Source organism: Coregonus lavaretus (genome assembly GCF_964263955.1).
Source record: "Coregonus lavaretus genome assembly, chromosome: 36".
Taxonomy (NCBI): Eukaryota; Metazoa; Chordata; class Actinopteri; order Salmoniformes; family Salmonidae; genus Coregonus; species Coregonus lavaretus.
The window spans coordinates 14,311,554-14,326,754 of NC_140023.1; the positions used below are offsets into that span (position 1 = coordinate 14,311,554).

General features: G+C 45.8%; 2 protein-coding genes across 2 annotated transcripts in view; one reads left to right on the top strand and one right to left on the bottom strand.

The window, feature by feature from the left end:
- slc17a5 (solute carrier family 17 member 5) overlaps positions 1-15,201 on the top strand; it is a 583,343-nt gene that overhangs the window by 109,090 nt on the left and 459,052 nt on the right. The gene's annotated exons all lie outside the window — the stretch shown is intronic.
- The window catches only part of kcnq5a (potassium voltage-gated channel, KQT-like subfamily, member 5a), a gene marked incomplete at both ends in the record, with an annotated part of 134,675 nt that overhangs the window by 9,917 nt on the left and 109,557 nt on the right, over positions 1-15,201 (bottom strand). The window contains 3 exons of the mRNA XM_084153340.1: positions 8,788-8,896; positions 10,869-11,107; positions 14,623-14,649. Coding sequence (XP_084009466.1) covers positions 8,788-8,896; positions 10,869-11,107; positions 14,623-14,649 — 375 coding nt within the window. The remainder of the gene's footprint in view (positions 1-8,787; positions 8,897-10,868; positions 11,108-14,622; positions 14,650-15,201) is intronic.

Consider the following 15,201-nt stretch of genomic DNA (forward strand, 5'->3'; position numbering starts at 1 on the left):
GCCACTAGAGGGAAACAACAGCTTAACTATGCATTACTCTTTATGTTGGCAAGAAGCTGACTGTTGTTATTGTAGCCTTTACTTTTTTATTTATTTTATTTTTTAAACAAGATCAGCTTTTTTTTTTTTTTTTTACTTTTTTGTTGTGTTCCATCACATTTACATTATATACAGTACCAGTCAAAAGTTTGGACACAGCTACTCTTTCAAGGGTGTTTCTTAATTTTTACTATTTTCTACATTGTACAATAATAGTGAAGACATCAAAACTATGAAATAACACATATGGAATTATGTAGTAACCCAAAAAGTGTTAAACAAATCAAAATATATTTTATTTTTGAGATTATTCAAAGTAGCCACCCTTTGCCTTGATGACAGCTTTACACACTATTGGCATTCTCTCAACCAGCTTCATGAGGTAGTCACCTGGAATTCATTTCAATTAACAGGTGTGCCTTCTTAAAAGTTAATTTGTGGAATTTCTTTCCTTCTTAATGTGTTTGAGCCAATCAGTTGTGTTGTGACAAGGTAGGGGTGCTATACAGAAGATAGCCCTATTTGGTAAAAAACCAAGTCCAAATTATGGCAAGAACAGCTCAAATAAGCAAAGAGAAATGACAGTCCATCATTACTTTAAGACATGAAGGTCAGTCAATCCGGAACATTTCAAGAACTTTGAAAGTTTCTTCAAGTGCAGTCGCAAAACCATCAAGCGCTATTATGAAACTGGCTCTCATGAGGACCACCACAGGAAAGGAAGACCCAGAGTGTGATGAGGTCAGGCGCAGGAGGGTAAATCACAGAATAACAGGCTTTATTCCGCAACCACAGAGTTACGCAGGAACGTGTCAAAACACTCCAGTGTGCAAAACAGGCACACTGGAAAATGCAAGGCACACAGGAAAATCCCGGTGATACAAAATACAAGGAGCTCCACAGAGCTTCACTACTCTCAACAATAAACAATCACACACAAAGACAAGGGGGCAGAGGGAACACTTATACAGGTACTGATGAGGGGATATGAACCAGGTGTGTGTAATAAACAAGACAAAACAAATGGAATGATGAGATGAGGAGCGGCAGTGGCTAGAAGGCCGGTGACGACGAATGTCGAAGCCTGCCGAACCAGGAGAGGAGGCAGCTTTGGAGGAAGTCGTGACAGTACCCCCACCTTGACGCACAGCTCCAGCAGCGCGCCGACACTGGCCTCGGGGACGGCCAGGAGGACGTGGAGCAGGGCGAGCCGGATTGCGACGGTGGAAATCCCGCAACAGGGAGCGATCGAGGATATCCCTCACCGGGACCCAGCACCGCTCCTCCGGACCGTACCCCTCCCACTCCACGAGGTACTGAAAGCCCCCCACCCGACGCCTCAAATCCAGGATGGAACGGACGGAGTACGCCGGGGTCCCCTCGATGTCTAGAGAGGGCGGAGGGACCTCCCGCACCTCAGACTCCTGGAGCGGACCAGCCACCACCGGCCTGAGGAGAGACACATGGAACGAGGGGTTAAAACGATAATCTGGCGGGAGTAATAACCTATAGGTAACCTCGTTTATTTTCCTCAGGACTTTGAACGGCCCCACAAACCGCGGGCTCAGCTTCCTGCAGGGCAGGCGGAGGAGCAGATTCCGGGTCGAGAGCCAGACCCGATCACCTGGTACAAAGACCGGGGCCTCACTGCGGTGGCGGTCAGCATTGGCCTTCTGGCAATGCACGGTGCGTTGGAGGTGGACGTGAACAGCGTTCCACGTCTCCTCTGCGCGCCGAAACCAGTCATCCACTCTCTGATGGCTCTGATGCCACGGTACCAGAACCGGCTGATAACCTAAAACACATTGAAATGGTTTTAGGTTAGTGGAGGAGTGACGGAGAGAGTTCTGGGCATATTCAGCCTATGGCAAGAACACCGACCACTCCCCCGGCCGGTCATGGCAGTAGGACCGCAGAAACCTACCCACATCCTGATTCACCCGTTCCACCTGTCCATTAGACTCGGGGTGAAAACCAGAGGTCAGGCTGACCGAGACCCCCAGACATTACATGAACGCCTTCCAGACCCTGGATGTGAACTGGGGACCCCGGTCAGACACTATGTCCTCTGGCACCCCTTAGTGCTGGAAGACGTGTGTAAACAGGGCCTCCACAGTCTGCAGGGCCGTGGGGAGACCGGGCAGAGGAAGGAGGCGGCAGGCTTTGGAAAAGCGGTCCACAATGACCAGGATGGTGGTGTTACCTTGAGAGAGGGGAAGATCAGTAAGGAAATCAATACTCAAGTGGGACCATGGCCTTTGTGGAACTGGTAAGGGCTGTAACTTACCAGCTGGGAGGTGCCTAGGTGCCTTACTCTGGGCGCACACCGAGCAGGAGGAGACATACACCCTCCCGTCCTTAGCCAAGGTAGGCCACCAGTACTTTCCGGTCAGGCAGCGCACTGTATGACCGATACCTGGGTGACCAGAGGAGGGGGACGTGTGCTCCAAATAGATCAGACGGTCACGGACAAGAGCAGGCATGTACTGCAGCCCAGCTGGACACTGGGGTGGAGATGGCTCTGTGCGTAACGTCAGCTCTATGTCCGCGTCCATCGCCCATACTACCGGCGCCACAATGCAGGAGGCCGGGAGTATGGGGGTGTTGTCTATGGTCCTCTCCTCTGTGTCGTACAGCCATGACAGTGCGTCTGCCTTCACGTTCTTCGTACCCTGGATGTAAGATAGTGTAAAATCAAACCGGGTGAAGAATAGGGCCCACCTGGCCTGGCGAGTGTTCAGCCTCCTCGCTGCGCAGATGTGAGGTTACTGAAGGCCCTGTCAGCCTCAGCAGACCAGCGGAGCCGGGACGGCCCACCCTTCAACAGAGATGTGATGGGAGCTGAAACCTTGCCAAAGCCCCGGATAAACCTCCGATAGTAGTTGGCAAAGTCAATAAAGCGCTGCACCTCCTTTACTGTGTTTGGAGTCGGCCAATTACGCACGGCTGAAATGCGATCTCCCTCCATCTCCACACCTGAGGTGGTAATGCGGTATCCGAGGAAGGAGACGGACTGTTGGAAAAACAGACACTTTTCTGCCTTAAAGGTCATGTTCCAACAGTCGGGCCAGCACTTTGCGAACCAGGGACACATGCTCGGCGCGCGTAGTAGAATACACCAGAACGTCATCGATGTAGACCACTACACCGCGACCAAGCATGTTCCGAAACACCTTGTTCACAAAGGACTGGAAGACGGATGGAGCATTCATCAAACCGTAAGGCATCACCAGATATTCGTAGTGCCCCGTGGTTGTGCTGAATGCTGTCCTCCACAGAGCTTCACTACTCTCCACAATAAACAATCACACACAAAGACAAGGGGGCAGAGGGAACACTTATACATGTACTGATGAGGGGATATGAACCAGGTGTGTGTAATAAACAAGACAAAACAAATGGAATGATGAGATGAGGAGCGGCAGTGGCTAAAAGGCCGGTGACGACGAACGCCAAAGCCTGCCCGAACCAGGAGAAGAGGCAGCTTCGGAGGAAGTCATGACACAGAGTTACCTCTGCTGCAGAGGATAAGTTCATTAGAGTTAACTACACCTCAGATTGCAGCCCAATAAATGCTTCACAGAGTTCAAGTAACAGACACTTCTCAACATCAACTGTTCAGAGGAGACTGTGTGAATCAGGCCTTCATGGTACAATTGCTGCAAAGAAACCACTACTAAAGGACACCAATAAGAAGAAGAGACTTGCTTGGGCCAAGAAACATGAGCAATGGACATTGGACCAGTGGAAATCTGTCCTTTGGTCTGATGAGTCCTAATTTGAGATGTTTGGTTCCAACCTCCATGTCTTTGTGAGACGCAGGTGAACGGATGATCTCTGCATGTGTGGTTCCCACCGTGAAGCATGGAGGAGGAGGAGGTGTGATGGTGTGGGGATGCTTTGCTGGTGACACTGTCAGTGATTTATTTAGAATTCAAGGCACACTTAACCATTATGGCAACCACAGCATTCTGCAGCGATACGCCATCCCATCTGGGACTATCATTTGTTTTTCAACAGGACAATGACCCAACACACCTCCAGGCTGTGTAAGGGCTATTTGACCAATAAGGAGAGTGATGGAGTGCTGCATCAGATGACCTGGCCTCCACAATCACCCGACCTCAACCCAATTGAGATGGTATGGGATGAGCCTGACGGCAGAGTGAAGGAAAAGCAGCCAACAAATGCTCAGCATATGTGGGAACTCCTTCAAAACTGTTGGAAAAGCATTACCTGGTGAAGCTGGTTGAGAGAATGCCAAGAGTGTGCAAAGCTGTCATCAAGGCAACGGGTGGCTATTTGAAGAATCTGATTTGTTTAACACTTTTTTGTTTACTACATTATTCCATTATTTCATAGTTTTGATGTTTTCACTATTATTATACAATGTAGAAAATAGTAAAAATAAAGAAAAACCCTTGAATGAGTAGGTGTGTCCAAACTTTTGACTGGTACTGTATATATATATATATATATATATATATATATATATATATAAACAAAATCAAAAGTCAAGAACTTTCCATTGTTCACCTCCTCCTCATTTTGTTTTGATGGTTCTTCTCCTTTTTAGTTCCATTCTAATTTGTTCAAAAACTTTTTCACCAGGGGTTGGAACTGGTTCAGGGAACAGAACCGAAAACCGGAAAATAATAAAGATTTTAAAGGAACAGAATCAGAACCGAGAACAAAAGTGATCTATACTGTTCCGGAACAGAACCGTTAATTTAAAAGCATGGGAACCGGTTAATAACATTATTTTACTTTCCGGGCATTTCCCAGTCCCACAAAAAAAACACAACAAAGCACCAATGCAAAGCCCTCCCTCTGTCAATCAGAAACTTCTGCTAGCTGAAAATCTTTGCCAATGTGTGTGCGTGTAGGATACCTGCCCCCTCCCCCTCTGAAGCATAGCTGTAGCCTACTGACATTACAAGCGTGATTCAGAAGATTGGGAGAGATTTGTTATTAGAGAAGAATGGATTCACTTTTTCAATGCTAGTTAGGGATACTATAGTGATCACATTTCACATTGGATTATTAACTACAGAAAGGTAAGACGTGTTATTAATTCTGGTGACGCTCCGCACACACAAGCTTGTTAGCTAGCTAGCTTCTCTGGTCCAATGTTAAGCCAACTCTGAAGTTCAAAGACATTCAAAGTTCCTCCATAGAAGCCGCTCCTCCGTAGGTATAATTCTGTGGGCCTAATTCAGATAATGCATGTCATCACAAGATTCCCAGCGCTTCAAGCCAAGCCTCCTCCTCCACCCTCTAGTTGCATCTCGTGCCCTACACTTGTCTTTCTATCACGCATGTAAACAACTCACTGAGCTACAGCTTGCCTGCTCCATAGCAAGCTGCTCTTTCCGCACTGCATCATTTGTGAAGTAATTTAATGTTGAGCTAAATGTAAAAAAAACTATGATTTCAGAGGTTTAAAGAGGAACAGAAAGGAACGATATAAACAGATATTTATTTTGGTTTACCTTTACCTTTTGTTTCTGAGCATCGATAAAAAAAACATTACTCAGATATTTTCACAAGAACATTATGAAACCTTAGCACATGTCATATCAACAAAACCTGACTGAGCTATTTTGAAACCAAACCACGCTAGAATTGTATTATCCCTCAACCTTAATGTACTGTACAAGTACAACTACTGCTGGGTAAATAATATTGATGCAGGTAAGTGGATCTACAGTTGGTTCATTCTGACCCCCTAATGGCTCCAGAATGGCTCCAGTTACTCATTATCCTCACTGTATAAATGGAAACCATCATGACAGATGAGCTGCTGCAATAATAGTTCTGACTGAGAGGGTGTCAACCCGACACCCTGGGAAAGCCAGGGGCATTTCTCCCCTCCCGTTGCCCATTGAGGGGGCCTGCTGAGCGGGCAGGCTGGGCCAGGGGAGAGGGGGTCCTCTGGAGCAACAACCTGGGGTTGGGAATTGGGGTGTTGGCAGCCAATCAAAATAGGACATCTTTCGACCGTCAGAGAGAGGTGAGGGATAGGGGCAGGTGAAGGAAAATGGAGAGTGGGAGGGAGGGAGGGAGAGAGAGAGAGAAGAGTTAGTAAAACAAAGAGAGTGAGAGGGGGTGAGTGAGGGAGAGTGGGGAGGATAGGATGACACAGTACCATTAGGGTGGCCACATGAGTAAACAGAGACACGTTGCCGGTGCGAGAGTGAGTAATGGGAAAGCTGTAACAAAAAACACAGCCCCCCAAACTGTACTTCCTGACCTCTCACTGGGTAAACATAATCCCCTAAAGCACCACAGAGCCTCACAGCAGTAGGCTATGGACTGACAGCGAAAACACCTCCCTGGTCAGGCAGACAACCACAGTACTGTAGTATCCACAGGTCTTGGCCTGTGAGAGTATGTGAATGATTGGGCTAGAACAACATGCTCTGGATCTGTATCTAAGAACCTTCTGTATCTAAGAACCTGGAAGGTTCAGATACAGTGGGGAAAAAAAGTATTTAGTCAGCCACCAATTGTGCAAGTTCTCCCACTTAAAAAGACGAGAGTGGCCTGTAATTTTCATCATATGTACACGTCAACTATGACAGACAAATTGAGAAAAGAAAATCCAGAAAATCACATTGTATGATTTTTTATGAATTTATTTGCAAATTATGGTGGAAAATAAGTATTTGGTCACGTACAAACAAGCCAGATTTCTGGCTCTCACAGACCTGTAACTTCTTCTTTAAGAGGTTCCTCTGTCCTCCACTCGTTACCTGTATTAATGGCACCTGTTTGAACTTGTTATCAGTATAAAAGACACCTGTCCACAACCTCAAACAGTCACACTCCAAACTCCACTTTGGCCAAGACCAAAGAGCTGTCAAAGGACACCAGAAACAAAATTGTAGACCTGCACCAGGCTGGGAAGACTGAATCTGCAATAGGTAAGCAGCTTGGTTTGAAGAAATCAACTGTGGGAGCAATTATTAGGAAATGGAAGACATACAAGACCACTGATAATCTCCCTCGACCTGGGGCACCACGCAAGATCTCACCCTGTGGGGTCAAAATGATCACAAGAACGGTGAGCAAAAATCCCAGAACCACACGGGGGCACCTAGTGAATGACCTGCAGAGAGCTGGGACCAAAGTAACAAAGCCTACCATCAGTAACACACTACGCCGCCAGGGACTCAAATCCTGCAGTGTCCCCCTGCTTAAGCCAGTACATGTCCAGGCCCGTCTGAAGTTTGCTAGAGTGCATTTGGATGATCCAGAAGAGGATTGGGAGAATGTCATATGGTCAGATGAAACCAAAATAGAACCTTTTGGTAAAAACTCAACTCGTCGTGTTTGGAGGACAAAGAATGCTGAGTTGCATCCAAAGAACACCATACCTACTGTGAAGCATGGGGGTGGAAACATCATGCTTTGGGGCTGTTTTTCTGCAAAGGGACCAGGACGACTGATCCGTGTAAAGGAAAGAATGAATGGGGCCATGTATCGTGAGATTTTGAGTGAAAACCTCCTTCCATCAGCAAGGGCATTGAAGATGAAACGTGGCTGGGTCTTTCAGGATGACAATGATCCCAAACACACCGCCCGGGCAACGAAGGAGTGGCTTCGTAAGAAGCATTTCAAGGTCCTGGAGTGGCCTAGCCAGTCTCCAGATCTCAACCCCATAGAAAATCTTTGGAGGGAGTTGAAAGTCTGTGTTGCCCAGCGACAGCCCCAAAACATCACTGCTCTAGAGGAGATCTGCATGGAGGAATGGGCCAAAATACCAGCAACAGTGTGTGAAAACCTTGTGAAGACTTACAGAAAACATTTGACCTGTGTCATTGCCAACAAAGGGTATATAACAAAGTATTGAGAAACTTTTGTTATTGACCAAATACTTATTTTCCACCATAATTTGCAAATAAATTCATAAAAAATCCTACAATGTGATTTTCTGGATTTTTTTTCTCATTTTGTCTGTCATAGTTTACGTGTACCTATGATGAAAATTACAGGCCTCTCTCATCTTTTTAAGTGGGAGAACTTGCACAATTGGTGGCTGACTAAATACTTTTTTTTCCCCACTGTATATCTTCTTACAGTATATGTCTATGTTTAAGATTGTTGTAGCGTATGCATTGGCTATGTACACTGTTTACAATAGTCATGTCCTGTACAAAATATAAATAATGTTTTACAAAGGATTGTGTAAGAAAACACAAGTCTACATAGAGATCTATATAGAGATACAGATTAATCAAATCAGTTTCTATTCATCACATGTTTCCTAAACAACAGGTGTGGACTAACAGGGAAATGCTTGCTTACAGGCCCTTACCAACAATGCAGAGAGAAAGAAAACAGAGGAATGATAGAAAAGTAAAATGCCATTCCATTCGCTCCGTTCCAGCCATTATAATGAGCCTTCCTCCCCTCAGCAGCCTCCACTGCTATATACAAGGGGTACCAGTACAGAGTCGATGTGGAAGGGGTACAAGGTAATTGAGGTAGACATGTACATATAACTAGGAATAAAGTGACATATAGTAAACAGTAGCAGCAGCGTATGTGATGAGACAAAACAGTTCATGCAAAAAGGGTCAATGCAGATAGTCCAGGTAGCTATTTGGTTAAACATTTAACTAACTATTTAGCAGTGTTATGGCTTAGGGGTAGAAGCTGTTCAGGGTTCTGTTGTTTCCAGAATTGGTGCATCGGTATTGCTTGCCGTGGTAGCAGAGAGAACAGTCTATGATAAGCACTCACCTGACGGCTCTGATGACAGCCTTCTGTGGAGCTGATATGTCCTCCATGGTGACATCACATTGACAGCCCCTGTCGTCGAACGTGTCATCATTCCCCATTCCTGTGTCCACTGAGAGACAGAAAGAGGAGTTGTGTCAATTTAACTTGTCTCTCATACTGCCATGGCCCACTAGTCACCTTCCAATTGGCTCTTTAAATCCCTCACCATTGCATCTCTTCCCCAGGTCATAATTACAAAAGAGAATACATTCTCAACCCACTTTAGGTGCTAAATTAAAGGTGTCCAAATACATTATCCTTCCTTAAAGACTTCAGCTCCAAGCTGAAACTCCACAATATAATATTTCAAAATAAGTTGGTAACTTTCCATTTTTCCTCAAATGAAAATTGGATCTCTAGGAATGGTCAAGAATTGCCAACTCAGCTGTATGCGTGATGGGTGAAGCCAATAATATGAGAGTAGTCAGAGTTTCTCAGGTCGGATTTATTTTTAATAGGATAGGTGTCCTGAAGAGCACAGATAAAGAGCACAGATATACAGGGGAGAGTCTGGGTGACAGAAACAGGGAACTGCTCAGTCAAGCACTTCCCTCCTCTACTAGAAGGTTACATACAGCTTGAATTCTCTGTTACAGTAGAGGTTTATACACTGAGTATACAAAACATTAAGAACACATGCTCTTCCCATGACATAGACTGACCAAGTGAATCCAGGTGAAAGCTATGATCCCTTTTTTTAAATATATTTTAAAAAACTTTTACCCCTTTTTCTCCACAATTTCGTGATATCTAATTGGTAGTTACAGTCTTGTCCCATTGCTGCAACTCCCCTACGAACTCGGGAGAGGCCAAGGTCGAGAGCCACTCGGGAGGCCCGCTATGATCCCTTTTTGATGTCACTTGTTAAATCCACTTAAATGGTCGGGGGGCTGGAACATAAAAGATATGTTTGACTAAAACGTAATCATTTCAAACCTTGCTTACATTTGTATACAATTATGTGTTTATTATGTGTGGGAATACTTGGGAACAGATTTCTTCAATTAAAATCACTTGGAGCTGATTTCCTGGTGTTTTACAGTATTTTATGTCCAACAATGAAAAAAGTTATATTATAATTTTTTGCTCAGAAAACTTGGGGGGGCAAATAGGTACGGGCAACGTCGGTGAGGTAGAGACGCCAAGCAGCCTGGGGTACGAGGTGACACGCGCAGACAGACACACATAGACGGGAGCAATGGCAACATGGTGAGGAGATAGGGTAAACGTAATCATACACACATAGATAGAGGTGCACAACACATACACAGACAGACATACACTGAGTGTACAAAACATTAAGAACAGCCGCTCTTTTCATGACAGACTGACCAGGTGAATCCAGGTGAAAACTATGATCCCTTATTGAAGTCACTTGTTAAATCTAACTTCAATTAGTGTAGATGAACGGGAGGAGACAGGTTAAAGAAGGATTTTTAAGCCTGGAGACAATTGAAACATGGATTGTGTATATGTGCCATTCAGAAGGTGAATGGGTAAGACAAAATATTTAAGCGCCTTTGAACAGGGTATGGTAGTAGGTGCCAGGCACACCGGTTTGTGTCAAGAATTGCAACGCTGCTAGGTTTTTCACGCTCAACAGTTTCCTGTGTGTATCAAGAATGGTCCACCATCCAAAGGACAACCAGCCAACATGACACAACTGTGGGAAGCATTGGAGTCAACATGAGCCAGCACACTTTCGACACAACTGTGGGAAGCATTGGAGTCAACATTGGCCAGCACACTTTCGGCACCTTGTAGAGTTCATGCCCTGACGAATTGAGGCTGTTCTGAGAGCAAAAGTGGGGGGTGCAACTCAATATTAGGAGGGTGTTCCTAATGTTTGGTGTACTCAGTGTATATAGGCAGTGGACTGGACTTCCATATGTCATGTTGGAGGATTTTGCAACTTCTGTGGAATGTAAGTCTTGACTCATTAATCTACCCTTGTGGACTTCTTAAAAAGCACATACCGTATATATACGCACATAAACCCCCCCACACGCACACACACAAAGGCACACATCCTCTCCACTCACCCTCGGAGGGCGCGGTGCGTGATTGGCTCTTGAGGCGTAGGGAGGGTCTAAAGCGGGTGCGGTCGTTGAAGCTCCAGCTCTTCTGTACCTTGGCAGGGCTGCTGCGCTTCTCAGCAGCTGCTGCCACATCGTTGCCCGGGGAACAGCGCCGGTCGTTGTTGATGGACATCTGGCGGCTCTTCATGCTCTGGCCGCGAGGGCTTGCCATCCGTACCCGCTCCTTAAAGCTCAACTTAGTACTAAAGAGAGAGACAGAAAGACAGAGAGGAAGAGGGAGAGAGCGAGAGAGAGAGAGAGAGCAAAAGCCTCTTATTATGCATTCCCCCTGAGAGAGACAAATGTGTGCAGACAGAGTGTAGTCATAGTGCAGTGTACTGTCCTTTCCTCAAACCCAAACATTACAAACATGCGTACCTCATCCACAACACACTCAGAGTACCCCATCTACTCTCTAAGACAGTGGTCCCTAAGCGTGGTCCTGAGGAGCTATAGGGTGTGCAGGCTTTTGCTCCAGCCTAGCCGACTAAACTCCACGATTTACGAACAATGTTGTGTAATTGCGGACTACTCTTTGGGTGTTGAAATCAGCAGTTTTTTTATTTTAAAATGTCTGACGTAGGAGCCAACACTAGTCGCCGCTCAACTCCATCGTAAATCGTGGAGTTGAGTTTAATCGGCTAGCTCCTGCCCAGCACTAAAGGAGCTGAATCAGCTGGGCAGAAACAAAAGCCTACACTCTTTCAAGAGAAGTTGCTCCCTAGAACCATACAGGGTTCTGCTCTACCTGGAACCAAAAAGGAGTCTCCTATGGGGACAAACAAATAAAAAAATGGTTCTAAGAGGGTAAACACCTTGTAGCTCTCCAGGACTTCTAGCTCTTGGGAACTACTGTTCTAGAGATCAAAGGCAGTAGTATGACACTGACCACTGTTCCAAGACAAAGACAATAACCAGGGAAGACCTACAATTCATACTGATGCATATAAGCACTCTTCCTACTTATGCTGTAGGCTAGGATCTCAGTATCTCTAGGACACTTAGACCTGTATTGTGCCAGTGGGCCTGTGCTTAGACATACTGTAGCTTTATAGATGGGTGGGTGATGCAGACAGCCTCTACCTGAGACACACCCTAACCCCTGCCATGGCAACCGGAGAAGCATGCAATGCTGTGGACCAACCATTAGGATGTTTTTAACGATAACAGGGACCTTGCCAAAGCCTAGGTAAATGAAGATGCATCAATGCAGTGTGGGATGAGTGGGGTCAAAGGTCAGTCAGGGTGATGGTGACCATTTCTGATGAGCACATGCAGTGGTACCATGCAGCCAAGCCAAAGGACCTCAGCAGACCAATGAAGATCGAGATGGACGGTAGATTTTATGGCGATGAAAGACTGTTAAGAGTTCTGATTTCTACACACAGAACTACTTCCGCTACACAGGGGGACCGGGATACAGTTAGTTAGGGGTTGTGTCTGATAAGGGGGTCCAAAGGAGGTGGGGGTCAAAACCAACAGGCAACAGGTAACAGGCAGCAGTCCCATTAGACAAGCAAAGGGCAAATGCAATTATTTCATGGGGAGGGGGTAGGTGGCAGTTTGGGGGTTCTTTCATCATCCTCCATGCACCTGGCAGTTAGTCAGCATTCCCAGAGATCATGTGACCAGGGAGGAGAGGATGCTGGGTAGTGGTTACTTCCTAAATTCTGTGCGTAATACCTTCTGAAGCGCCTCCTATTACTATGACCCTTACTAGGGAGGTAGGGAGGAAGACAGATAGAGGAGGAAGGGGTTAACACACCAAGGAGTGGGGAAGGGAGGGATGAGAGGCATCTGTACGGTCAAGCTTTGGATAAAAGCGTCTGCTAAATGGCATATTATTATTATTATTATAATACTGTCAGAAGTATAAACTGGCGATTATACTGTATTCTGTGGTCTGATTATATACAGTAGGTCACACACCTTTAGCTGTAGGAGTTGCAATACAAACCATGAGAGTGATTTATGGTGGTTGTGTCCTTACATTCTAGATAGTCAGAAGTTGTGAAAGGAGCAGAATAAGCAGACACACCCCCAGCCTCATACTCTCACACACACACACCCTCCCACTCAACAACCCACACACACAAACACCTTCTCACCCACCCACTCAACAACCCACACACATTACACAAACACCCTCCCACCCACCCACTCAACAACCCCCACACACAAACACCTTCTCACCCACCCACTCAACAACCCACACATACACACACCCTCCCTCCCACCCACCCACCCACCCACACACACACCCTCCCACACATCCACCCACCCACCCACCCACCCACCCACCCACCCACCCACCCACACACACACACACACACACACACACATCCACCCACCCACCCAACAACCCACACACACAAACACCTTCTCACCCACCCACTCAACAACCCACACATACACACACACCCTCCCTCCCACCCACCTACCCACCCACCCACCCACACACACACACACACCCTCCCACCCATCCATCCACATCACCCACCCACCCACCCATCCACTCAACAACCCACACACACACAGTCTGTTTTACCAGAGTCATTTGCTACTGTAAAGCAATTATAACATTACCTAAGTTCTTAACTGTTGATGTGAGCAACGCTTAGGAAAAATCCTATTATACAGCTAATTGTATAGTATACATTTGAACGTATGAAAACCTGGGCTATAATTATGATTTCAAAAGCTCTCGCCTAATTGACTAAACCACAACACAAGTTATTTGAGAAGCCAACGAAAGCATACAAAACCACATGACTTCCAATGGCTTGGAGGATTAACAGGGAATGACAGTTTGGTTGTGTGTGTGTGTGTGTGTGTGTGTGTGTGTGTGTCTGTATGTGTGTGTGTGTGTGTGTGTGTGTGTGTGTGTGTGTGTGTGTGTGTGTGTGTGTGTGTGTGTGTGTGTGTGTGTGTGTGTGTGTGTGTGTGTCTGCGCATGTGCTGTGCATATGTCTCTCAACATAAAGTCCAAATTTAGCTGCACTGGCATGACATGAGGAATCCACCGTTTCCAAAGGAGCACTGTACTGTAAAAACAATAACCTAAAATCATACTTAAAGTCACAAATCTCTCTGTCTGTCCCTCCTCCTCTCCTTGTCTCTCGGCCTGCCGACCGAGACTGGTGTTTGACAAGTTAAATAAATACCCTTGGAATGGAAAACGCGCGTCATGGTGCAGACATGGTACAGACGCTGGTTTGCACATAACACACACATATCGTAGAAACACACACACACACACACACTCAAACCCATAGACAGTGTAGAAATACACACACAAACCTCTCTCTCTCACACACAGACACACACACAGTAAGCATAGAAACACACTCAGATACTCTCTCAAACACGGCAGAGACAGAAAAGCGGTACAACGCTCATGGTGGCTTGGAGAGCCAGGAGCCAAGAGAGACCATGGTGCTCTGAGAGACAGAGACTGATACACTAGAGAGCCCTTTCTCAAACCAGGACAGAGACTTCCATAGCACTGCTGATTTTCATTATTCCCCTCTAACCAGGGACTGATTCTGACCTGGGACACCAGGTGTGTGCAAGCTCTGGCCAAACAGTGACTTTCAAAACAATTTGAAAACGAGGGTTCAGTATCAACACATTTATCAACCAGCATAGGTCTTCTTTTTAGAGTGAATGTCTTTGAATGAACCATTGCGTGATGTGTGTAGAGGCGAGAGCTACAAACCTGCTAATCGTCTCACCCTGTTCTTTCCTTTAGGTGTTAGTGAGAAGAGAGGAGAGAGACAAGGGAAGAGATACCAGTCGTTAATGACAGAGTCTACAGGGTCTCCCTACACCACACACAGGGGCAGAGAGATGAAGAGGTCAGCCAGCTTCATACTGTAACATCCTCCCTGTGTGTATTGCATGCGAGACATGATGTCAGAAGACAAACCGTCAGGCATGAAGAACACAAACCACTACAGTCAAAGCCTTGTGCAAGACTAATTTTGTCAGCTAGTTTACAGGACATTGCAGCAGGCACACATGCAAACAATGGCTGTGCGACACAACTGGGCTAGGAAAGCACTGGCAGATAGAGATAGAAGATAGAAAGGTGTGTGTCCCTGGGCAAAAGACTGGTTGAATCAATGTTGTTTCCACATCATTTCAACCAAAAAATTACATGTGATGACATTGAATTAATGTGGAAAACTGATTGGATTTAGAAAAAGTAATCAATGGAATTTCTTCTTTTTTTCATCCAACTTTTAACCCAAATCCAATGACATGGGGATATTTTCTGTTTATTTCACGTTGTAAT